General features: G+C 46.3%; 1 protein-coding gene across 1 annotated transcript in view; it reads right to left on the minus strand.

The window, feature by feature from the left end:
- The window catches only part of SLC24A3 (solute carrier family 24 member 3), a 628,867-nt gene that overhangs the window by 149,807 nt on the left and 452,400 nt on the right, over nucleotides 1–26,660 (minus strand). The window contains exon 6 of the mRNA XM_075339395.1: nucleotides 14,917–15,020. Within this exon, the coding sequence (XP_075195510.1) occupies nucleotides 14,917–15,020 (104 nt within the window). The remainder of the gene's footprint in view (nucleotides 1–14,916; nucleotides 15,021–26,660) is intronic.

The following is a 26,660-nucleotide window of genomic DNA, read 5'->3' on the forward strand; positions in this document are numbered from 1 at the left end:
GAGACAGCGCCTCGGAGGTGACTCTGGTGCGGCCTGAGATGGTGTCCCCCCAAGACTTGATACCTGGAAAAACCCTCGCTGTCTCCGGGATTGGAGGTATTGACCCGGCGCTGCCTGTTGCTGGCATTTATGTGGACTGGGGCGCAGGGCGAGGGGTGAGAGAGGTGGGGGTAACTGATCGGATCCCCGCAAACGTGCTACTTGGGACAGATTTGGGGCAGATAACCTCCCAGTTTGGGCCCCCCCCAAGGGCTGAACCTTCAGCCAGTACTGACGTGCCTCCGGACAATGTTAATGTGTTATCTATGAATGATGTAAGGGAGGAGGGAGTGAACTCTGATATTTCTGCTTGCACAGACACCATAGACACACACACAGCTGCAGCTGTGACAGGGGAGGGGCTTGGAGAAAGGTGTGACCATGCCTCTACAAGTGATCAGCCAGTGAGCTGGGATCTGTTGCCCTCTGCAGGGATAAGCAGAGAGCAGGGTGCTGCAGGGGGAGGACCAGTGTGTGGGGTGGGGGCTACCACAGCAAATGTGGGGTCCCCAGAGATTTCACAGCGGGGTTCTGTTGCTGCAGGAGGGGAACAGGCAGGTGAGATTGGGGCCGGTCCAGGAGCGGAAGTGCTCCCAGGTAAGATCTCGGTACATGGTTCCCCCACAACCGGGGTGTCAGGAAGCCAGGTAGGTCTTCCTGAACCGGTGACTTGGTCAGGAACGGAGGAGGAGCAGGCACGACCCACGGTCGCAGCGGCTGTGGCCGCTGTCACCCGCAGTGGGAGTGCTGGAAGCCAAGGGGCCTCCCGGAGGTCCGATAGCTCTTCCCCTTCTGACCAAGTGGCAGCCGAGTCAGGTGGAGGCCAGGACATAGGTCCCGGGGTACTGACTGAAGATGTGACAGTCTCGTCGATTCTGGCCACATCTAGTCAGGGGTTTCAGGCAGCGTTAGAAGCTGACGACAGCCTGAAAGCTCTTAAGGAGCAGGCGGCACAGCCTCCCTCGGACCCGGAGCGAGTGGTCTGGGACCAAGGACGGCTGTACCGGGTCACGGTCCAGCAGGGTTCACCGGAGGCGTGGCCCAGGGACCGACAGTTGGTGGTACCCTATCCGTTCCGGACGGAGTTGTTGCGGATCGCACATGAGATTCCGATGGCCGGACACCTAGGGATCGCTAAGACCAAGGCCAGGTTAAACCAGCATTTCTACTGGCCAAAAATGGGGGCCGATGTGGCTGCCTACTGCCGTTCATGTGAAACCTGTCAGAGAGTGGGGAAGGCGGGGCCACTCCCCAAAGCCCCACTGGTATCTCTGCCCATCATCGATGAGCCTTTCAGGAGGGTGGCTGTGGATCTGGTCGGCCCGCTGGCCATCCCCAGTAGCTCCGGGAAACGCTTCATACTGACGGTAGTGGACTATGCCACCCGGTACCCAGAAGCAGTGGCCTTGTCGTCCATTCGGGCTGACAAGGTGGCCACCGCATTGCTGGAGATTTTCTCCCGAGTTGGTTTTCCCCAGGAAATGCTCACTGACCGGGGGACCCAATTCATGTCCCAGCTGATGGAGGCCCTCTGTAAGCAAGTCCAGGTGCGACATCTGGTGGCCAGCCCGTACCATCCACAGACTAATGGCCTGTGCGAGCGGTTCAATGGCACCTTAAAGCAGATGCTTAAGATGTTGGTCGACTCCCACGGGCGTGACTGGGAGCGGTATCTCCCACACCTGTTATTTGTTTACCGGGAGGTTCCACAGGCCTCAACGGGATTCTCACCGTTTGAGCTCCTGTACGGGCGACGTGTGCGGGGCCCCCTGGCTCTGGTGAAAGAGGCTTGGGAAGGGGATTTGGCCACCCCTGGAGTGTCGGTTATCGAGTATGTCATGCGCTTCCGGGACAAAATGCAGGCCTTGACGCAACTGGTACACGACAATATGGCTCAAGCCCAGGCCGATCAGAAGCATTGGTACGACCAGAACGCTTGTGAGAGGACCTACCAAGTGGGTCAAAAGGTGTGGGTACTGGTCCCCGTACCACAGGACAAGCTTCAGGCAGCCTGGGAAGGCCCATACCTCGTGTACCAGCAGCTCAACCCTGTAACGTACCTGGTCACCCTGGACCCTGCTCGTGGAAGGCGGAAGCCCTTCCATGTGAACATGATGAAGGCACATCATGAGCGGGAGGCATGTGCGCTCCCCGTGTGCAACCTGCCCGAGGAGGGAGAAGCGGAAACCCTCTTGGATATGCTAGCCCAGGTTAGGGCAGGCGGATCCATTGAGGATGTGGAGGTTGGCCACCAGCTCTTGGAGGACTAACGGTCCCAGCTGTGGGCCACCCTACACCCCTTCCGGGGGTTGTTTACCAACCAGCCCGGAAGGACTGACTTGGCTGTCCATCACGTGGACACTGGGGATCATCCCCCGATCCGGCGTTCAGCATATCGGGTCTCCCTGGAGGTGCAGCAACACATGCGCCAGGAGATTGACGAGATGCTGAAGCTGGGGGTGATCCAGGCATCCAACAGCGCTTGGGCCTCGCCTGTAGTCCTCGTCCCTAAGAAGGACCGAACCACTCGGTTCTGCGTGGACTACAGGGGGCTCAATGCTGTCACGGTCGCCGATGCGTACCCAATGCCACGCATCGATGACCTGCTCGATCAGTTGGCCGGGGCTCAGTACCTGACCATCATGGATCTGAGCCGGGGATATTGGCAGATCCCCCTGACTCGCAAGGCCAGGGAATGCTCTGCCTTTATTACCCCATTTGGACTGTACGAGTCCACGGTGATGCCATTCGGGATGAGGAATGCCCCTGCCACTTTCCAGCGGATGGTCAACACCCTGCTCAAGGGACTTGAAGGGTACGTGGCCGCGTACCTGGATGACATTGCCGTCTTCAGTCCCACCTGGGAAGATCACCTAGAGCATCTAGCACAGGTGCTCAGGCGGATCCACCAGGCAGGTTTGACCATCAAGCCGGGAAAGTGTCAGCTGGCCATGAGCGAGGTCCAGTACCTCGGTCACCGGGTAGGCGGGAGAACACTGAAGCCCGAGCCTGAGAAAGTGGAAGCCATCGCATCCTGGCCCACCCCCAGGACCAAGAAGCAGGTGATGTCCTTCTTGGGGACCGCTGGGTACTATAGGAGGTTTGTTCCATGCTATAGTAGCCTGGCAAAGCCCTTGACGGACCTCACCAAGAAGAAGCTGCCCTCTGCAGTCGATTGGACAATGGACTGCGAGACAGCCTTCCGGGCCCTAAAGGACGCCCTGTCCAGCCCGCCCGTGCTACAGGCAGCCGACTTCACGCGGCCGTTTGTAGTACAGACCGACGCCAGTGACTTCGGCCTCGGTGCGGTGCTCAGCCAGGTGGACTCTGCGAGCCAAGAGCACCCAGTCTTGTACCTGAGCAGGAAGCTGTTACCAAGGGAAGTGGCCTACTCCACAATGGAGAAGGAATGCCTAGCCATAGTGTGGGCTCTGCAGCGTCTGCAACCCTATCTATACGGGCGCCACTTCATCGTGGAGACGGACCACAATCCCCTCAGCTGGTTACACACTGTCTCCGGGACGAATGGCAGGTTGTTGTGATGGAGCCTGGTGCTCCAGCAATACAACTTCACCATTCGACACAAAAGGGGCCGTGACCACGGTAACGCAGACGGGCTGTCCCGACAAGGAGAGGTCGCGGACGGGCGCACGGGGGAACACCGGAGTGTGCTGCCCCCTAGCGCCCTCAAAAGGGGGGAGGTGTGAGGTAAATCCGGAGATATGACGATAAATCATGATATTCAAGTTATGTCAGGAAGCCCTCTCCTGGTGTCACCCCCCCTTTCCCTCACACAACTCCTTCAATCAGAAAATTTACCACAGGGATAAACGGTTTGTTTAGCAGATAGGTGTCAAAGGAACTGGTCTGTGTTCCACTTACACCTCCAACAGCCATCTCCTCTGATATGGAGATTAGTGTTCTCTCAGGCCTCTAAAACAAAGAGAGAGAGGAAGAGCCCCTGGGAGCTGTGTCCGCTCATCAAAGAAAGTGGACAGTGACCTGGCAAAACCAAAAGGGAGCTAGTCACCACAGGAGAGCATACTGCTGGCTCCGTAATATCATACCCAGTTATGATATTACCGTGCGTCTCAGCCATACACCCCCTACATCGTTAGAATCGGGACTTCGAGCCGAATCTGTGCATATCCTCGGAGTGTATATGGCACCCTGGGGCGGCGAGATATAGAGAACTGCTAGTAGGAGTCCGGTAAATGAGTCGTGCTTGGACTCAAAATGCAGAGGGGACCCGGGCGGATCTGATGGCACCAGAACCGTCCCGATCGGACCTCCCAGTCTGGAGTTGCAGGTAATAGCCCCTTCTGGGATATTACTCTGACTCCATGCAGGGGGAGTGGCAGTGCTTCCCTGTGAGGTCACTAAGGTAGGAGGGGACCTGGATTTGCCCAGGTTGATAACCCTACTTCGGCCATTTTCCAGTGTTCTTTTGCTCGGGGGCCTGGTTGGGAAAGAACTGTGAGGGAGATCCTGGAAACCTGGTCCACGGCGCCCCCCTGTGGCCAGACGCACAAGGTAACTGCTGGAACTGTGTATGCCGGTTTGTAAACCATGCTTTATCTGTAACTGTACTCTGACATAACTGTATATTCTGTAGATTCCCTATTGTATATATTGTAGTTTCTAGTGTGCTTTAGGCTGACTAAATTATATAATTAATCTCGGGCTATTCTGTTATCTCGATCTTGAATCCCACGTCTGTGTGTTCGGCTAATAGTTACCGTGAAGCGGTTGGTGGCAGCGAGTTTGTGCCAAGGATTATTGTGGGGAGGCCAGTGAGATTCGGGGGAATATATACCCGACTCTCACCGGGGACCCTTCAATAATCGGCATAAGTAGTATAGCGGCCTCCTTGCTTATTGTCGGGCAATTCCATAATTGGCCTGACTATAAGAGGGGCGCTAGAGAGCGCATCACGTGCTCTGTCTGTCGGTCGGGAGGTATAAAGGAGGGGTGACCCCCACTTGTTACCCCCCGATTGTGACGTACTGGTAGCCAGCGCGGGGGATTTCTGAGTGACCCCCCCGGTGGTTCGTGACAACAGGTGTCTCACTGCACCCAATCACAGCAGCCGGTGGGCGTGTCTATACTGTGTAGTGAAATAAATAATTAAATAATTAAAAAAAACGGTGTGCGGTTCCCCCCAATTTTAAAACCAGCCAGATAAAGCCATACGGCTGAAGGCTGGTATTCTCAGGATGGGGAGCTCCAAGTTATGGGGAGCCCCCCATCCTAACAATATCAGCCAACAGCCGCCCAGAATTGCCGCATACATTATATGCGACAGTTCTGGGACTGTACCCGGCTCTTCCCGATTTACCCTGGTGCGTTGGCAAATCGGGGTAATAAGGAGTTATTGGCAGCCCATAGCTGCCAATAAGTCCTAGATTAATCATGTCAGGCGTCTATGAGACACCTTCCATGATTAATCTGTAAATTACAGTAAATAAACACACACCCGAAAAAATCCTTTATTAGAAATAAAAAACACAAACATATACCCTGGTTCACCACTTTAATCAGCCCCAAAAATCCCTCCATGTCCGGCGTAATCCAGGATGCTCCAGCGTCGCTTCCAGCTGTGCTGCATGAAGGTGACCGGAGCTGCAGAAGACACCGCTGCTCCGGTCACCTCCACGCAGGTAATGAACACAGCCGCGCGATCAGCTGCTGTCACTGAGGTTACCCGCTGTCACTGGATCCAGCGGTGGCCGCGGATAACCTCAGTGACAGCTCAGCTGATCGCGCTACTCACCGCCGCTCCTATCACCTCCACACAGCAACTGAGGTGAGTAGCGCGATCAGCTGAGCTGTCACTGAGGTTATCCGCGGCCACCGCTGGATCCAGTGACAGCGGGTAACCTCAGTGACAGCAGCTGATCGCGCGGCTGTGTTCATTACCTGCGTGGAGGTGACCGGAGCGGCGGTGTCTTCTGCAGCTCTGGTCACCTCCATGCAGCAGCGCTGGAAGCGACGCTGGAGCATCCTGGATTACGCCGGACATGGAGGGCTTTTTGGGGCTGATTAAAGTGGTGAACCAGGGTATATGTTTGTGTTTTTTATTTCTAATAAAGGATTTTTTCGGGTGTGTGTGTTTATTTACTGTAATTTACAGATTAATCATGGAAGGTGTCTCATAGACGCCTGACATGATTAATCTAGGACTTATTGGCAGCTATGGGCTGCCAATAACTCCTTATTACCCCGATTTGCCAACGCACCAGGGCAAATCGGGAAGAGCCGGGTACAGTCCCAGAACTGTCGCATATAATGTATGCGGCAATTCTGGGCGGCTGTTGGCTGATATTGTTAGGCTGGGGGGCTCCCCATAACGTGGAGCTCCCCATCCTGAGAATACCAGCCTTCAGCCGTATGGCTTTATCTGGCTGGTTTTAAAATTGGGGGGAACCGCACGCCGTTTTTTTTAATTATTTAATTATTTATTTCAATACACAGTATAGACCCGCCCACCGGCTGCTGTGATTGGGTGCAATGTGACACCTGTCACTCAGAGTGGGGGCGTGTCTCACTGTAACCAATCATAGGCGCCGGTGGGCGGGGAAAGCAGGGAATACGAAATTGTTTAATGGGCGGCCGGCTTTTTCAAAACAGTAAAAGCCGCCGGAGCAGTGTGAATGCCGTGCAGCGCCGGGGATCGGGGATTGGTGAGTATGAGAGAGGGCTGCTAACTTCAGTAACTTAGGAGATTAGCGGTCACCGGTGAGTCCTTCACTGGTGACCGCTAATCAGGACGCGACACAGACAGAGCCGCAGCATGACAATGAAGTTGGGTGAAGTTCACCCGAGTTCATTCTGACAGTGCGGCTCTGTCTGTGGCTGCTGTCATCTGCCATTCAGCTCTGCTACATGGCTGTCTGTGTCTGCTGTCAGCGGCCATGTAGCAGAGCTGAATGGCAGGTGACATAGTAAAAACACATCCCTACACATTACACACGCTTGGCAAGTCAATAAATAAAAAAAAAAAGGTGCCCAATGCATACGTCACGGAACACATGATCTAAAGGATCGCACACAAAATTGACCAATTTAACATAGACTACTAACGCACGTGTGACAGCAAATGAACGACCAACGTGAAATCTCATAGATCCCGTATGCAACCTGGGCGTGTCACATCGCAAATGCGATTGTACAACTAATTGCAACGTGTAAAGTGGGCTTTATGAGATTGCACGTAGGTCGTTCATTTGCTGTCACACGTGCGTTAGTAGTCTATGTTAAATTGATCAATTTTGTGTGCGATCCTTTAGATCATGTGTTATGTGACGTATGCATTGGGCACCTTTTTTTTTTTTTTTATTTATTGACTTGCCAAGCGTGTGTAATGTGTAGGGATGCGTTTTTACTATGTCATCTGCCATTCAGCTCTGCTACATGGCAGCTAACAGCAGACACAGACAGCCATGTAGCAGAGCTGAATGGCAGATGACAGCAGACACAGACAGAGCCGCACTGTCAGAATGAACTCGGGTGAACTTCACCCGACTTCATTGTCATGCTGCGGCTCTGTCTGTGTCGCGTCCTGATTAGCGGTCACCTGTGAAGGGCTCACCGGTGACCGCTAATCTCCTAAGTGACTGAAGTTAGCAGCCCTCTCTCATACTCACCAATCCCCGATCCCCGGCGCTGCACGGCATTCACACTGCTGCGGCGGCTTTTACTGTTTTGAAAAAGCCGGCCGCCCATTAAACAATCTCGTATTCCCTGCTTTCCCCGCCCACTGGCGCCTATGATTGGTTACAGTGAGACACGCCCCCACGCTGAGTGACAGGTGTCACACTGCACCCAATCACAGCAGCCGGTGGGCGTGTCTATACTGTGTAGTGAAATAAATAATTAAATAATTAAAAAAAACGGCGTGCGGTCCCTCCCAATTTTAAAACCAGCCAGATAAAGCCATACGGCTGAAAGCTGGTATTCTCAGGATGGGGAGCTCCACATTATGGGGAGCTCCCCAGCCTAACAATATCAGTCAGCAGCCGCCCAGAATTGCCGCATACATTAGATGCGACAGTTCTGGGGCTGTACCCGGCTCTTCCCGATTTGCCCTGGTGCGTTGGCAAATCGGGGTAATAAGGAGTTAATGGCAGCCCATAGCTGCCAATAAGTCCTAGATTAATCATGTCAGGCGTCTATGAGACACCTTCCATGATTAATCTGCAAATTACAGTAAATAAACACACACACCCGAAAAAAATCCTTTATTAGAAATAAAAAACACAAACATATACCCTGGTTAACCACTTTAATCAGCCCCAAAAAGCCCTCCATGTCCGGCGTAATCCAGGATGGTCCAGCGTCGCTTCCAGCGCTGCTGAAGGAGGTGACCGGAGCTGCAGAAGACACCACCGCTCCGGTCACCCCCACACAGCAAATGAAGACAGCCGCGCGATCAGCTGAGCTGTCACTGAGGTTACCCGCTGTCACTGGATCCAGCGGTGGCCGCGAGTAACCTCAGTGACAGCTCAGCTGATCGCGCTACTCACCGCCGCTCCTCTCACCTCCACGCAGCAACTGAGGTGAGTAGCGCGATCAGCTGAGCTGTCACTGAGGTTACTCACGGCCACCGCTGGATCCAGTGACAGCGGGTAACCTCAGTGACAGCTCAGCTGATCGCACGGCTGTCTTCATTAGCTGCGTGGAGGTGACCGGAGCGGCTGTGTCTACTGCAGCTCCGGTCAGCTCCATGCAGCAGCACTGGAAGCGACGCTGGAGCATCCTGGATTACGCCGGACATGGAGGGCTTTTTGGGGCTGATTAAAGTGGTTAACCAGGGTATATGTTTGTGTTTTTTATTTCTAATAAAGGATTTTTTTCTGGTGTGTGTGTTTATTTACTGTAATTTACAGATTAATCATGGAAGGTGTCTCATAGACGCCTGACACGATTAATCTAGGACTTATTGACAGCTATGGGCTGCCATTAACTCCTTATTACCCCGATTTGCCAACGCACCAGGGCAAATCGGGAAGAGCCGGGTACAGTCCCAGAACTGTCGCATCTAATGTATGCGGCAATTCTGGGCGGCTGCTGACTGATATTGTTAGGCTGGGGGGCTCCCCATAACGTGGAGCTCCCCATCCTGAGAATACCAGCCTTCAGCCGTATGGCTTTATCTGGCTGGTTTTAAAATTGGGGGGGACCGCACGCCGTTTTTTTTAATTATTTAATTATTTATTTCACTACACAGTATAGACACGCCCACCGGCTGCTGTGATTGGGTGCAGTGTGACACCTGTCACTCAGCATGGGGGCGTGTCTCACTGTAACCAATCATAGGCGCCGGTGGGCGGGGAAAGCAGGGAATACGAGATTGTTTAATGGGCGGCCGGCTTTTTCAAAACAGTAAAAGCCGCCGGAGCAGTGTGAATGCCGTGTAGCGCCGGGTATCGGGGATCGGTGAGTATATGAGAGAGGGGGATAGACTGACATGGACAGAGAGTGAGGGACAGAGATAGTGACCGACTGACAGAGATTAGTGAATGACAGACATTGTGAGGCGCTTCAGAACGCAGCTTTTCAGCTGCGCTCTGAAGCGGACCTTTTTTAAGCTGCGGTGCAGAGCGCACACCTGCGCACATAGCCTCAGACATCAAAATCGTATGAGGGATGTCACACGTTACAATTGACTAGGTTCCTGCAACAAAACGCTCAATTCTAGACAAAGATACGATGTGTTTGCGAACAACGGTTTTGCGTTCAATCCTGATCGCACGTAGATGTCACACGCAGATACCTCACAAACGATGCCGGATGTGCGTCACTTACAACTTGACCCCAACGACGGATTGTGAGATATATTGAAACGTGTGTAGCGGGCTTTAGACCACATTCAGTATTTGGTCAGTATTCGTAAGCCAAAACCAGGAGTGGGTGATAAATACAGAAGTGGTGCCCGTGTTTCTATTATACTTTTCCTCTGTTCTATTCCTGGTTTTGACTTAAAAATACAGAGGTAAAATACTGATCAAATACTGAGTGTGTGAACCTGGCCTTATTGTGCAATCTATGCTCTAGAAGATTAATTTCTATAAATAAGATATTTCAAAGCATTATCAGCGACTAATGAAATGTTTGGCTCAGTTCACACATTGTACTTGATTTAGTTGCTGAATTTTTGTGTGAATTGAATAGCCATACTTCTACAACAAATAAGTTCTGGCATACATTGCAACTGAAATCTATGCCAGCTGATGGGACACGGACATACCAAAGATGAGTCAAATAGGAGCCATGAAAACGAAACGTTCACTATTAGCCTATGAAACACCATCCTTGATAAATACCCCGAATGTAACCATTACCTTAGAATTACTAACTTTATAGGAAACCTGTCAGGTGATACATACCACCCAAACCGTGAGCAGCATATACCAGCCACGGGCTGTATGATCACATACAGGTCTATTTTCCTCTGAAACACTGCGGCATTTTACAGGAAAGCTTACTTTTGAAAGCCGCCGGTGACCAAGCACACTATACAGGCCAGTCTTTGGCAGCTTCTCAGCTCCCACTGACAGTGATTGATTGGTCTCTGTCTACGTGTGTGCAGGCAGAGACCAGTCAGACACTGTCAGCGGGAGGGGAGAAGGCGGACTGTAAGGGGTACTTTACACGCTGCGATATCGGGACCAATATCGCTAGCAAGCATACCCGCCCCCGTGAATTGTGCGTCATGGGCAAGTCGCTGTCCGTGGCGCACAGCATCGCTAACACCCATCACACGTACTTACCTGCCTAACGACGTTGCTGTTGCCTGTGAACCGCCTCCTTTCTAAGGCAGCCGTCCAATAGCAGAGGAGGGGCGGAGATGAGCGGCTGGAGCATGCCGCCCACCTCCTTCCTTCCTGATTGCCGGTGGTCGGAGGTAAGGAGATGTTCGTCGCTCCTGTGGTGTCACACATAGCGATGTGTGATGCTGCAGGAACGACGAACAACATCACTACTCACCAGACGATATTTGGTGTTTGGACGACCTCTCCAACACCAACGATTTTTACCACTTTTGCGATCGTTGAAGGTCACTCGTACGTGTCACACACTACGATGTCGCTAACGACGCCGAATGTGCGTCACAAACACCGTGACCCCGACGATAAATCGTTAGCGATGTCTCAGTGTGTAAAGTACCCCTAAGACTAGTGCACGGCATGGTTTGGTCCACGATGGCTATCAAAAGTACGTTTTCCTGTGAAATGCATTTGAGAGTAAAAGATATCTGTTTGTGATCATGGCTGATACACATAGTTCACCTTTTTTGCAGCAGGTACAGTTGAAACCAGAAGTTTACATACACTATCTAAAAAGACACATCTGCATGTTTTTCTCACTATCTGACATGAAATCAGAATAAACCTTTCTCGTTTTAGGTCAAGTAGGAATCAAAATTATTTACATTTGCCAAATGCCATAATAATGAGAGAGAGAGAATGTTTTAAGACATTTTTATTACTTTCTACAATGTCAAAAGTTTACATACACTAGGACTACTATGTCTTTAAACAATATGGGACAGCCCATATGATGATGTCATGTCTTTGGAAGCTTTTGATAGGTTTATTGGCAACATCTGAGTTAATTAGAGACACACCTGTGGATGTATTTTAATGCACACCTGAAACCCTGAAACACACTGCTTCTTTGTGTAGCATCATGGGAAAGTCAAAAGAACTCAGCCAAGATCTCAGAAAGTACTATTCTTTCTTTTGGACAAACGTCTGAATTTTTTTTCACCACTTAGATAAAAGTAAAAGTAAAAGTATACATGTTTGGTGTCTATGAACTCTTACCAACCTGAGCCATCATATTGACATGCCAGTTTTACCAAATACTGAACATGGTGAATAACCCCCCCCCCAAATCCATTGTTTTTCCACTATTTCTCCACATTTGGATTTTTTTTTTTATTTTACAGTATACTACATGGTAAAACTAATGGTTTAATGCAAAAGTACAATTTGCCCTGCAAAAAAATAAGCCCTCATATTGTAATACTGACGTAAAAATAAAAAAGTTATGGCTCTCTGAAAAAGGGGAGGAAAAAACAAAAATAAAAAAAGGAAAATCGCCTGGGGGTGAAGGGGTTAAAGCTTGGGTGGAAATGGGTCTTCCAAATGGACAATGACCTGAAGCATACTGCTAAACCTGTTACAAAGTGTCTGAAGGATAACAATGTCAATGTTTTGAAGTGGCCATCACAAAGCCCTGATTTCAATCCTATTGAACAGTTTTGGGCAAAGCTGAAAAGGCCGGTACGAGCAAGGTGACCTACCAACATGGCTCAGTTACACCAGCTCTGTCAGGAGGAATGAGCCTAAATTCCCATCAACTATTGTGATAAACTTGTGGAAGGAGATCCAAAAAGTTTGACCCAAGGCATACAGTTTAAGGGCAATGGTACCAAATACTAATGAAATGTATGTAAACTTTGCAAAAAGTAATAAAAATGCCTTAAAACATTCTCTCTCATTATTCTGGCATTTGGCACAAATTTAAATAATTTTGGTTCCTAATTGACCTAATTTGAAAAGGTTTATTCTGATTTTATGTGAGATAGTGAGAAAAACCTGCAGATGTGTCTTTTTAGAGAATGGATGGAAACTTCTGGTTTCAACTGTATCAGCTGACAAGGTCCCTTTAATAGCAAATTGCTCAGAGAACTAATATACCCACTATAGACTTTAAAACAGATTTGTACTTTAACCAAACACTTGCCTAATGCATGGGTATTACATAATTAACTAGTAAATGTTATAATTCAAGTCCATGAACAAAAGAAATACTTGATTGTGATTTTAAGTAGCAAATAGACTAAATTATCTTTCTTTACATAGAATAATAGAAAAGGTATGAAAATATGTAGGTCAGAAATAAAGCAGAAGCTATGAGACCCTGGCACGACTGAGCTGATTTACGATAGAAATGCATCAAAGATTTCAAAGACTCGTGGGCTTAGATGTAAAATATGAAAATGGCATAGAAAGCAATTGGAGAATAAAGGACATAAAAAGACCGAGCATGGAAAAGAAGCACAACAATGAAGGAAAAACATGAAAGTCACAACCCATTCAGTATGTTTCAAAGTAAGTGACACTTATTGATCGGTTGAAGTTATAAAGAAGCAAAAAGTAATCAAAGTTTACCTTCAGAAACAGGAGTATTATATACTGTGTATTACCACTGAATATATTGCTTCAAAACTTTACATTAAAGGGGTTTTCCAGGAACACAGATTATTATAACAATTGTAAAGCTTGTGAGAAATTAAGAAACTTCCTAATATATTTGGTGTTAAAATTCTGCTCTGCTTCTGAGCAGTCAAGTGGTCATGTGACCGCCAGCTTCTAACTTCCTGCTACAGTCTATTCAAAGCACAGAGTACAGAGATCTCCTGTCTGTGCTTTGATGAAACTTATCAACAGTCAAGCTCATCCTTGCATACAGGGGACAGGGCTAAGCACAAGCAATTCTCAGGACAGTGTGATCTGAACAATGATCTCATGGGGGCTGTAGCTTGTGTTCATTAGCAAGTTTCACAAAAGGGAGCACAGAACCTACAGTGCAGGCTCCATGAAGAAGAATATTAGCCTTATCAACTAACTTAGATCAGAGGTGATGGTACTGGGTGTTAGATTCTTATACACAAATGCATAATATGCCTCAATTTTCCCTGCAGTACACTGAGACTGTGGGGTGCCACTTGAAGCTGTGTGATGCCACTTGAGACTTTGGTGCCACTGGTAAATAGTGATAGGGTCCCGTTACACATAGCAACGTACCAGCAACCTGGCAGGGATCGCTGGTATGTCGCTACATGGTTGCTGTTGAGCTGTCAATCAGACAGATCTCCACAGCGACCAGTGACCAGCCATCAGCCACCAGCGACTCGTGTAACGATGGCTCCCTGCTGACTCAGAACCGGCGATCGTTGGTCTCCCACCGTCAAACACGCCGATGTGTGCTGCACAGCGGGAGAGCAACGAGCAAAAAATGGTCCCGATTGTTTTGTCACGATCAGCGACCTCACAGCAGAGGCCTGCTCGCTGCTGCTTGTCACACACAGCGATATTGCTGGCGAGGTCGCTGATACGTCACAAAACCTGTGACGTTTCAGCGATCTTGCTAGCGATCTCATGTGTGACGGGGGCTATAGTCTAACACTGGACTGCAGGATAACACATACTACAGTAGGTGCAGTGGGAGAAATGTTAGGCTGCTTTCACTTTGCGCCATTACCTAAGGTTCACTGGTCCCGTCAGAGCTTCCGTCCAAATCCCCCTCCGCAAAATGGGTTTTGGACGCATTTGCCAACGGGGTCATTGACTATAATGGAGCAGACAGAGTCACCGTGTGCCATGTTTTGCACCATTTTCAGGTGTATATATGCTTTCTGCAGGCGTACACCCAGACACCACCTACCCCTCCCATTTTCAATCTACTTCAGCAGTGCAGTAGCACACCATAATCAGATTAGGTCTTTTTCTATCCCTATTTGTAATGAACTGTGCTCATTGACCTTCTATTCCTAGGCTCTAAAACATTATGGGGAAGTCAACGCAGCCATGCCTCACATCTCAGTTGCCTCTCTTTGTCTGCAACAGTATGTAAAATGTGAATTCTTTTTTTGCGATCCTCACAATTTGAATCACAAAGTGCTCGAATTTGGGGAGTTCTTCGTATTTAAGAAAATTTGACTCAAAGTTCATCCACAGCACATCGATCTGCTCATTTCTAGTATTAATGTACTTTATGTAGTAATTGTTAAAAACACTATAAGAATGTACAATGTCAAACTAAAGATTCAAATATTTGTGACTGTCAAGTGTAACGAGGTCTTACCTGTCCTGCAAACAGGCCACAGACTCCAATTATACATAGTATGTTGAATACAGCCGAACCAACGATGGTTCCAACTCCCACATCTCCTTTTGTGATGAACACTCCTGCAAAAAAATTATTTATTACTTCGAAATGCCACAAATTCATGTAAGTGATATTGTCCAAGATGAAACCTTAATTTCTGCACCAGACATAACTGTTTTTTTATACTGATCTTGCACTGCAAGTCTTTAAACTCTATACACTCAGCCTTAGTACATGGAAAAAGAAAACCCACAAAGAAAAAAAAAAGAACAACCTAAGTTAGACTACAGAAGAAGAATGACAATTCCTGTCCTGTTTTACTGTAAAATGTAGAGTTGGTGCGAATCAAAATTTATTTGCACATCCCATTCCTTCGGCTACAACAGTGGTTTTTGGCCTTTGGATCTGAACAGGAATACCGCCTCTTTCCTGATGGCCTTTGTTGCTTTCTTTTGACTGGCCAGTCTGGCATGATATAACATGTAGTGTTCTACCAGGCTGGCTAATCAATAAAAAAGATGGGATATCGGCAGGCTGTACCTCCACTCTCAAGCAGCAGAGACCACTGTCATGTATGATGAAATAGGACGTGCAAATCGATTTATACTCAAGCAAAAAAGGGCTTCCACTCTGGAGAACCCAGCAAATCTGTACATTATTTTATGACTGGTATATATGGAGTAATGTGTGGTTCCCCTACCTTGCCGTAAATGATCAGACGAGATGAATCCAAAATTCTTAGGATGAATGTATGGTTTATTATCTACGCATTTCAAGGCACACTTACATCTTCATCAGTATGAAACTATATTCATATGGTTTTATCTGATAAAGAGGCAAGAGTGCCTTGAAACGCGTAGATAATAAACCATACATTCATCCTAAGAATTTTGGATTCATCTCGTCTGATCATTCACGACAATCAAAGAAACCACACATTGCTCCATATTTTCCTGTCCTGTGGCTTCGCCGGTGGATCTGCAGCAGCCTATTTCCAGGTTCATCAGTAGTTGTGTCACACAAAACTACATCAGGTGCGGAGAAACCTCTTCTCAATTTTCACTCCTCATACCAGTTAAAAACCTATCACTTTTGTTTCTCTGCCCCAGTGTTTTATGACTGGTATGTAATACTATATGTCCTTTGCAGCAGCTAATTACCAGACCAGTACCAATCACCATATGACTGGGAGAGTTGTCTTTGGAGAAAGGCTTCACGAATCATGAGGCAACCATTTTTGGTCCAATATCTTATCATCTTTCTCTCATTAAACTCCCCTAATGAATATTCATCATAGACCAATAGACTGAGATCTATGGAGCTGTCGAGCAAAGTCCTCACATTGCTGGGATAATGTACATGTCCCAATACCTCTTTATTAATTGATATGATTAAAGTTGTCTTTGGTACGTTTAACCCCCACCAACGCTTTTTTTGCTTTACAAATTTCTAATTATTTTCCCCAAAAAAGAAAAAAAGTCCATGAAAATTTGGTATCGCCATAATTCCATCAACCTAGAAAATGATGTTGCCAGTCTATTTTTATTATACAATAACCAAACCCAAAAAATAATCACCAAATGGTGCACGTCACTATTTCACATCACATTCAGTTTTTTTTTATTTTTTTCATTACATTAAGTGGTAAAAATGAATATTATTGTTTTTCAAAACTATAACTCATTCCACAAAAAAATATGGTTTTATCGGTGGCAAAATAAAAAAGAGGAGGACAAAAAACGAAGCATTAAAATGTAAAATATCCTTTCTAACAAAATATTGCCTCTATACAATAATTTTCACTTAGGCTTAATTTTTCATTTGCATTTATAAGAATTAAAATGAAAAAGAGGGAGAGCAGTAACTTATTGTGTAATACAGGCCTTCGTTACTCAGAGTCCAGATTGTGCACCTGCACTGAACCCCCGGTAGATTGGCTATTTCTTTATTTGTGTATGTGTCCCCATCAATATCTTGGAATGGAACCACCACTGTGTTAAAATTGCTCTGGTTGAATAAGGCTATGTGCGCACGTTGCGTTCTCTGCAGTGCGGAAAAGAACGCACCCTCTGGCAGACTTGACACTGCGTTTATAAAATAAAATGCATCCACAACGCATGCATTTTGGATGCTTTTTCCATGCGTTTTGGATGCATTTTTGACAGTGCGTTCCCTGGCAATTCAGCTCTGCTACATGCCGGCTGACAGCCAACACAGACAGAGTCGCGCGATGAGAATGAACTCGGGTGAACTGCACCCGACTTCATTGTCATACTGCAGCTCTGTCAGTGTGTGGCGTCCCAATTATCATCTTCACCGCACACATCCTGACATTACTGCCGACATCCCCGCAAATAAACCCGACATTCCCGCACACATCCTGACATTACCGCCGACATCCCCGCACACATCCCGACATTACCGCCGACATCCCCGCACACATCCCGACATTCCAGCACACATTCCGACATTACCGCCGACATCCCCGCACACAACCCGACATTCCCGCACACATCCTGACATTACCGCCGACATCCCCGCACACATTCCGACATTCCCGCACACATCCCGACATTACTGCCGACATCCCGACATTACCGCCGACATCCCCGCATACATTCCGACATTCCCGCACACATCCCGACATTACCGCCGACATCCCGACATTACCGCCAACATCCCCGCACACAACCCGACATTCCCGCACACATCCTGATATTACTGCCGACATCCCCGCACACATCCCGACATTACCGCCAACATCCCCGCACACATCCCGACATTCCCGCACACATTCCGACATTACCGCCGACATCCCTGCACACATCCCGACATTCCCGCACACATCCCGACATTACTGCCGACATCCCGACATTACTGCCGACATCCCCGCAGACAACCCGACATTACCGCCGACATCCCCGCACACAACCCGACATTCCCGCACACATCCTGACATTACCGCCGACATCCCCGCACACATCACGACATTACCGCCGACATCCCCGCACACATCCCGACATTCCAGCACACATTCCGACATTACCGCCGACATCCCCGTACACAACCCGACATTCCCGCACACATCCTGACATTACCGCCGACATCCCCGCACACATCCCGACATTCCCGCACACATCCCGACATTACTGCCGACATCCCGACATTACCGCCGACATCCCCGCATACATTCCGACATTCCCGCACACATCCCGACATTACCGCCGACATCCCGACATTACCGCCAACATCCCCGCACACAACCCGACATTCCCGCACACATCCTGATATTACTGCCGACATCCCCGCACACATCCCGACATTACCGCCAACATCCCCGCACACATCCCGACATTCCCGCACACATTCCGACATTCCCGCCGACATTCCCGCACACATCCCGACATTACCGCCGACATCCCGACATTACCGCCGACATCCCCGCACACATCCCGACATTCCCGCCGACATCCCGACATTACCGCCGTCATTCCCGCACACATCCCGACATTCCCGCACACATCCTGACATTACCGCCGACATCCCCGCACACATCCCGACATTACCACCGACATCCCCGCACACATCCCGACATTCCCGCACACATCCTGACATTACCGCCTACATCCCCGCACACATCCCGACATTACCGCCGACATCCCCGCACACATCCTGACACTACAGCCCTCATCATCACCGCACCCACACCGGCATTACCTCAGTGACGTCCCCGCTGACAGCGCGATTCACTTCAGTTGCTGCGTGGAGCTCACAGGAGCGGCGGTGTTCTACGGCCGCTCCTGTCAGCTTCATGTAGCAGAGCTGGATGCGTCGCGGGACCTCTGGATTACGCCACACCTGAAGGGGTATTTGGGGATTTTAATAAAGTGGTGAAAGAGGGTGTTTTTTTGTCTTTTATTCCAAATAAATGATTTTTTCAGGTGTATGTGTTTATTTACTTTCACTTGCAGGTTAATTATGGAAGGTATCTCGGGGAGACGCCTGCCATGATTAATCTAGGACTTAGTGGCAGCTATGGGCTACTGCCATTAACTCCTTATTACCTCGATTGCCACCGCACCAGGGCAATTCGGGATGAGCCGGGTAAAGTCCCAGGACTGTCGCATGTAATGGATGCAGCAATTCCGGGCGGCTCCTGGCTGATATTGTTAGGCTGGGGGGCTCCCCATAACGTGGCGCTCCCCATCCTGAGAATACCAGCCTTCAGCCGTGTGGCTTTATCTTGACTGGTATCAAAATTGGGGGGGACCGCACGTCGTTTTTTTTAAATTATTTATTTATTTATTTTACTGCACGATATAGACCCACCCACCTGTGGCTGTGATTGGTTGCAGTGAGACAGCTGTCACTCAGCGTGGGGGCATGTCTGACTGCAACCAATCATAGGCGCCGGTGGGCGGGGAAAGCAGGGAATACGAGATTGAATAATGAGCGGCCGACATTTTCAAAAGAGGAAAAGCTGCCGGAGCAGTGTGAACGCCGTGCAGCGCTGTGCTGGTGATCGGGGATCAGTGAGTATGAGAGAGGGGGAGAGACTGACCGACGGACAGAGAGAGGGACAGACAGACAGAGAGACCAACCGACAGAGAGAGAGAGAGACAGACAGAGCAACCAACTGACAAAGAAAGAGATCGATCGACAGACAGAGGGAGATTCACCAACATCCACAGACAGAAATTGACCGACATCACAGAGACTGAAAAGACCTGCATTTTGCTTGTCAAAAAAGCATGCAGAACGCAACAAAAATGCAGTCCAAGTGCATTTTGGTAGCGTTCTGACCCCCATCATTGATTTCAATGGATGGAGAACGCAGCTACAACGCACAAAAGAAGTGACATGCTGCTTTTTTTTCCGCAGCGATTTTGGGCATCCAAAACGCTGCGTTTACAAACGCAGTGTGTGCATTGATTTTTCGGCTTTCTCATAGACTTTGCTGGGGAAGCTGAATGCATGCAGTTACGCTGCAGTTCAAAACGCGGAAAAAAACGCAACGTGCGCACATAGCCTAACTGAAGATCTAAAAGACCATAATTTTGTAGACATTTAGGAGCAAAATAATAAAACTACAGCAATGACACAATGACATCATCATGAGGGATCGTTATGCCAATAACTGGTCAGTTTGTATCTTTTACAAACACTTGAAAAAATATTGCTTGGCGCCTGCCAGTGCTGCCAACTCCACTCTTTACAGATCCTGAGAAAATATTTGCTGTTTGAAACACTTTCTACTTGTCTTGAATGCTGAATAAGACTGAAGGTTTTAATAATTGGAGAGGAGAAGGAAGTAAGGTCCATAACACCGGCTATGTTCCCACAATGAATGTTTGGCGAGTCTTTGATGTTGCAGATTTTCTGCATTTCTGTAACTATTTGGTAATGCATTTTTATAATGTTTTTGAAGTTGTAGTTTTTGTCTCTTTTTGGTATGTCACGTCTTAAATAAAGCTACTTTGATACTTCCTGTCAATACAAGATTTATTAAGCACATAAGTAGTTCAATAATGTCGGGGATCTCCTCAAAATGAGATGAACCCCTCCATTTTTTCTGGTGGTAAAGCCACTCACAGGAAAGATCAAAAACACAAATTATATGGCTAGAGCAAAAACCAGATGAATAATCTAAACATATTTATAAAAATATCAAAAATTCTCATTGAGAAATAGAATAAAATGACATGAATGACACAACTAAATATATAACGTAGAGGTCAAGGAGGAGTAAATAGTAAAAAACTCCTGAGGGCGGGGACACAAATAACACTGGATGATTATATGTAAAATACCCGCCAAAAGTAAGACAATGGGCAAGTTACAAATAGCCTACATATATGAGTGGTTTACACCCCATCATCCTCATATAGATGGGTGAATACAACACACAATTTATGCCCATACAAACATCAGTGTCAAAAAGTATCCATACAACAAAAGGTTAATGTCGCCCAAAGAAGTGTTGCTTACCCATATTGGAGGCCCCCGCACGCAATCTGACGTGCGTTTCGCAAAAAGTGCTTTCTCAAGGAAGGAGACTAATTGTAACTTGCCCATTGTCTTACTTTTGGCCGGTATTTTACATATAATCACCCAGTGTTATTTGTGTCCCTGCCCTCAGGAGTTTTTTCCTATTTACTCCTCCTTGACCTCTACGTTATATATTTTGTTGTGTTATTCATGTAATTTTATTATATTTCTCAATAAACATTTTTGATATTTTTATAAATATGATTGGATTATTCATCTGGTTTTTGCTCTAGCATATAATTTGTGTTTTTTTGATACTTCCTGGTATTTGGTTTGACAAAACTCTATTGATACAGTCATATGTGGATTGCAAGCGGTTTTATCCTGTGGATTTTCCGTAGTCTAATGAAATTCTATGGGGAAAATCTGAACATAAAAATCAGCATACCCACAAGAAAAACTGACATGGTGAAGATTTAAAAAAAAAAAAAAAAAATGCATAGCAGGTTAGCTTAACCCCTTTACGACCAAGGACGTATTGGTATGTAATTGTTCGTCTCCCTCTGGTTACTGCAGGCTCCAGTGGCAAGCACGTGATATTTCCTGCACTAGTGTGCTGATCTGATCAGCAGACATGTGTGGCTAACAGGCGCAGGTGGATCTCCTGTTAACCCTTTAGATTGTCAAACACTGAGCACGATGTAAAGGGCTTTAGTGGGGATCGCACCATTCACCGCTGCTATTGGCGGCTCCATGGTGTAATCACAGAGCGCCAATGTCTTCTCATGGTAGCATGGGGTCAGCTGAAGACCCCTGACGCTGCCATGACCCACTTCCTGTGAGAGCTGACAGACTGCTGATACAGGAAATGAGCATTTCTGCTGATCAGAGCAATGCTGCACTGATCAGCAGAAATGCACAGGTGATCAGACTGTACAGTGATAAAGTCAACTAGGTAGACTAGTAAAATCAATAAAAAAAGTTTCTAAAACTATGAAAAACATAAAGATCCCATAAAGTTCAAATCACCCACCTTTCCCCTTATTGGAACTAAAACAATTAAAAAATAAAGAATATACACATATTTGGTATCGCCGAGTTCAGAAATGCTCGATTAAAATATCAAAAATAGCAACAAGAAGAGGAGATAAAAACTCCCCCAAAAATGTATTATAAAATGTACTCACAGCAAAAAAGGGCAACCAGTCTCCTCTTCTTGTTGCTATTTTTGATATTTATCAGTGTAGGGACCCGCAAGCGTGAGGATCCGTGATGAGGATTGTGGGCTTACGTACATTGGCCAATTTACAAACTAATACCTCAAATATATTTTATATGTATTTTTTGCACTTTGATTATGCGGGGTGCAGCCGGGCCTCTTAATACGGCCGTGCATAGTGGAATTTCTGTCCCTTACGTGCTGCAGTGAGTAGTGTCCGAGTAACCCGCCCAATCTAATAGTAAGGGCGTGGTAATAGGTTGCTGGCTGGACACCATGCGCATTCAAGTGTGAACAGTGCCCTATGCGCGCCACTAGTGTGCAATTTACCTTGCACCTGTGAAGTGTCCATCATGTTGAGAGGCTTGTCTGCATCCTGTTTGTGCATTAGATGTGTTGGCCTGGGCTAACTGGACTGGTTGCTCGATTAAAATATAAAATCAAATAATCTGATTGGTACATGGTGTGGTGAGACAAAAAAAATCTAAACGCTAAAATTTCATTTTTTGGTTGCTGCAACATTTATTTAACATGCACTAACAGGTGATCAAAACAGTGTATCTACACACAAATGATATAATTAAAAACGTCAGCTCAAGACACAAAAAATAAGCCATTACTGAGCCCTAAATCCTGAAAAATGAGAACACTACAGGTCTCGGAAAATGGCGACAAAAGCGCAATTGTTTTTTTGGACAAACATCTGAATTTTTTTTCACTACTTAGATAAAAGCAAAGGTATACATGTTTGGAATCTACAAACTCATACTGATCTGAGGCATCATATGGACACACACCAGTTTTACCATCGAGTGAACAGAGTGAATAAAAAAAACCCAAAATCATGGAATATCACTTTTTTCACTATTTCTCCACACTTGGAATTATTTTCCGATTTTCCAGTACATTATATGGTACAACGCATGGTTTAATTCAAAAGTACAACTCGGCCCGCAAAAAAAATAAGCTCTCATATGGGAAGATTGACAGAAAAATAAAAAAGGTTACGGCTCTCGAAAGAAGGGAAGGAAAAAGCAAAAATGAAAAATGGGAAATCGTCCAGTTAAGCAGCATAAAATAGCACATTAGGCAGAAGATTTCTATAAATCCCAGCTACTTTGCAGGAACTGCAGCGCTGCGTGCCTAGGATGAGTATTTAGTGCCTTTTTTCGCGCTGTATAATTTCTCTCAAAAAGGCAGCATCTGAAAGTTCCAACAAAGTGAATGGGATTTATAGAAATCTCGTACCCACTGTGCTTTTTTTTTTACTCAGTATAAACTGACCTGTGGTGCATTTCAAATCCGCAACATGTGAATTTCTCTTCCGGGGACTCTGAGATTTATCTGCAGATTTTTCCAATAATCTTGCATTAAATGCAGAGAATCCACAGGTATGAAATGTATGTATATTTTTAGTGCGTATCTGCTTTGTAAATGCATCAAATACGCATGTAATCTGTATATGACTGTATCAATAATCTTTGGTTCAAGCCAAATAACAGGAAATATCAAAACAAATCAGCTTTATTTAACCCCTTCATGACCTTGCAATTTTCAGTTTTTACGCTTTTGTTTTTTCCTCCACTTATTCTAAAGGCCACGTCACACGCAGAGATAAATCTTTGGCAGATCTGAGGTTGCAGTGAAATCATGGACATATTGTTTCATTTGTACACAGCCACAAACCTGGCACTGATTGTCCACAATTTCACTGCAACCACAGATCTGCCGCAGATTTATCTGTGTGTGTGACAGGGCCTTAAGAGTCATAACTTTTAAATTTGCTAGTCGATATAACCATATGAAGGCTTGTTTTTTGCAGTATGAGTTATACTTTTGATTGACACCATTCATTTTTCCATATAGTGTACTGGAAATGGGGAAAAAAATCCAAGTACAGTGAAATTGCTAAAAAAGTGCAATTCCACAATTGTTTTTTGGGTCTTTTATTTACTATGTTTACTATATGGTAAAACTGAACAGGAATATGATTCTCCAGGTAACAATGGCTACGTAGATACCAAACAGGTATAGTTTTCTTTTTATTTAAGTGATAAAAAACACAAACATTTGTTTGCCTTTGTCACCATGTTCCAAGACTGGTAATGTTCTCTCTCATTTTTGGGGATTCGGGGCTGTGATGGCTTATTTTTTGCACCCTGAGCTGTTGTGTTTGCGGCTAAAATTTTTGGGCAGATATTATGTTCTGATTTTATTGTATTTTATTGCAATGTTGCAGAGGCCAAAAAAATGTAATTCCAGTATTTTGATGTTTTTACTTGCTACGAAGTTTACCGAGTGGATAAATTTATTTTATATTTTGATTGATTGGACATTTCTGAACACAGCGATACCAAATATGTGTATTTATTTTATTTTTAATTATTTTATGTTCATTGGAGCAAAAGGGGGTAATTTGAACTTTTTTTTATTTTTTTCATGTTTTCAAAAACTTTAAAAAACCCTTTTTATTGTATTTATTAGTCCCCTCCTGAATCTGTGATCATCTGATAGTTTTCGGCTATATTATTGCATTTTAGGATGATCTTAACATGCACTCTGACCTTTTCAGGTGAACTTAAAGAGCACCAACCACCAGGATTTTGTTATATGAACTAAAGGCAGTGTCATAAATGGAGTAAGATACTGAATCCAGGCATACTAGTTGTAGAAAGATCGGATGCTTGGTTGCAGAAATATCTTAAATCAAAGTTGCAGAAATGCACTGCACTTTGAGTGACAGGTGCAATGGGAGAGGGTCTTTATGGGATGTGTCCTCACTATAAAGACCTCCTCTGGTGTCCTCCTGGCTTGCCCCCTTTTCTTTATTTAAAGGGAGGAAAATTTGAAGGGAGGCACATTTAAGGGAGTTTAGAGGCACCCAAGTATCATGAGAGACGATTCAAAACAGTTTACAGCAGTATGGTCTGCATACTAGACAACCTGCAAGGGTAACTGACCACACAACCAGGCACAGGTGTCATCATCTTGCATGGGCCAGAGAGCATCTAGACTGGACAAGGGGATAGTGGGCCCCAGTGCTGTTCATTGATGAAAATGGATTGACGCTGAGCAGAAATGATGGCCGCCAACAATGTTGGAGACATCACAGACGGCGCTATGCATCAGCCAATGTTATCACCAGACAAGCCTTTTCTTTGATGGTGGTATTGTTAGTGTGCGCAGGTGTGTCAAATCAATACAGAACAGCCCTGCACTTTGTGGATGGTTCAGTGACAAGCCCCTACTACTTGAATAACATCATTAATCTAGTTATTGTGCCTCTGCATGAATAGCACAGGCCTAATTTAATCTTCATGGATGACAATGCTCCAACTCATTGAGGTTGCATCATTAGGGAACGGCTGCTGGAGACTGAGGGACGTCAAATGGAAAGATCTGCACTTTCCCCAGACCTGAATCCCATAGAAAACCTATGGGATCAGCTGAGCCGCCATGTAGAGTCTCGTAATGCTGTACCCAAGAACCTCAATAATCTGAAGGACGCCCTTCAAGAAGAGTGGGATGCCATGCCTCAGCAGACATTACCTCCACTTTTGAACAACATGAGATGTCGTTGTCTAGCTGTAATTGATGTGCAAGGCCAAATTACAAGTTACTGAGACATTGACATTATTGGGGGGTATACCCACCACTGTTGGTGGCCTTTGTTTTAACAAATTGTTTGAGATGAGGAAATCTCCATTGCACGCTTCTATTAAAATGTCCTACTGTCATGATAAATATCACTGCAGCGTGAACTTTTTACCATACTTTTCCATAAAGAGAGAGAGAGAGTAACATATATATGTATATATATATATATATATATATATATATAGTAACATATGTCCCCCATCCTGCTATAATACCCCCCCATCCTGGGCCTTTTCCAATAATGCCCCCACTCTGCGTGTCTTTCTCCAACAAAAATATGTATATATAAAAAAAATTATTCTACTCATCTACCTCCACTCCACGGTGTCCTCTTCTATAGCCTGCACAGAAGCCGGCAGATAACTTCAGAGTCTAAATGACGGGCAGCTCATGACGTTACTGAGCAGCGACTTGCATGCTGATGTCAGCTGCCCACCTCTGATTGGCTGGCAGCATGTATTGCAGTGCAGGGACCTGGTCGGTGTAGGTGCCACAGTATATTTCAGATGAATGTGCATCTTTGGACGCATATCCAGCTCAAACAGCTACTGGTATCTATGGGCCACTCTCCTACAATGGCCCGCTTGCTTTCGCACTGTCTGTGACCATGATCGTTATGCCCCTGCTTTAAAATATACAAAGCATAAAGCAATGGATAAGGTTGGTGTTATAGGCATCTTTTATAGACTGCTTTTTGGTTAGAACATTGTACTGTTGTGGTCCGATCTCCTTTTATTACCATTCTAGGTATAAAAAGCCATTAACACCAGTTTATAAACTATGGCCTACTCTCCATTTAAGTCTGGTTCTAATCATGTTCCCAAGAAGGTTCTCAGACAAAGGACAAATCCCATAT

The sequence above is a fragment of the Anomaloglossus baeobatrachus genome, chromosome 3, assembly GCF_048569485.1.
Source record: "Anomaloglossus baeobatrachus isolate aAnoBae1 chromosome 3, aAnoBae1.hap1, whole genome shotgun sequence".
NCBI classification, from domain to species: domain Eukaryota; kingdom Metazoa; phylum Chordata; class Amphibia; order Anura; family Aromobatidae; genus Anomaloglossus; species Anomaloglossus baeobatrachus.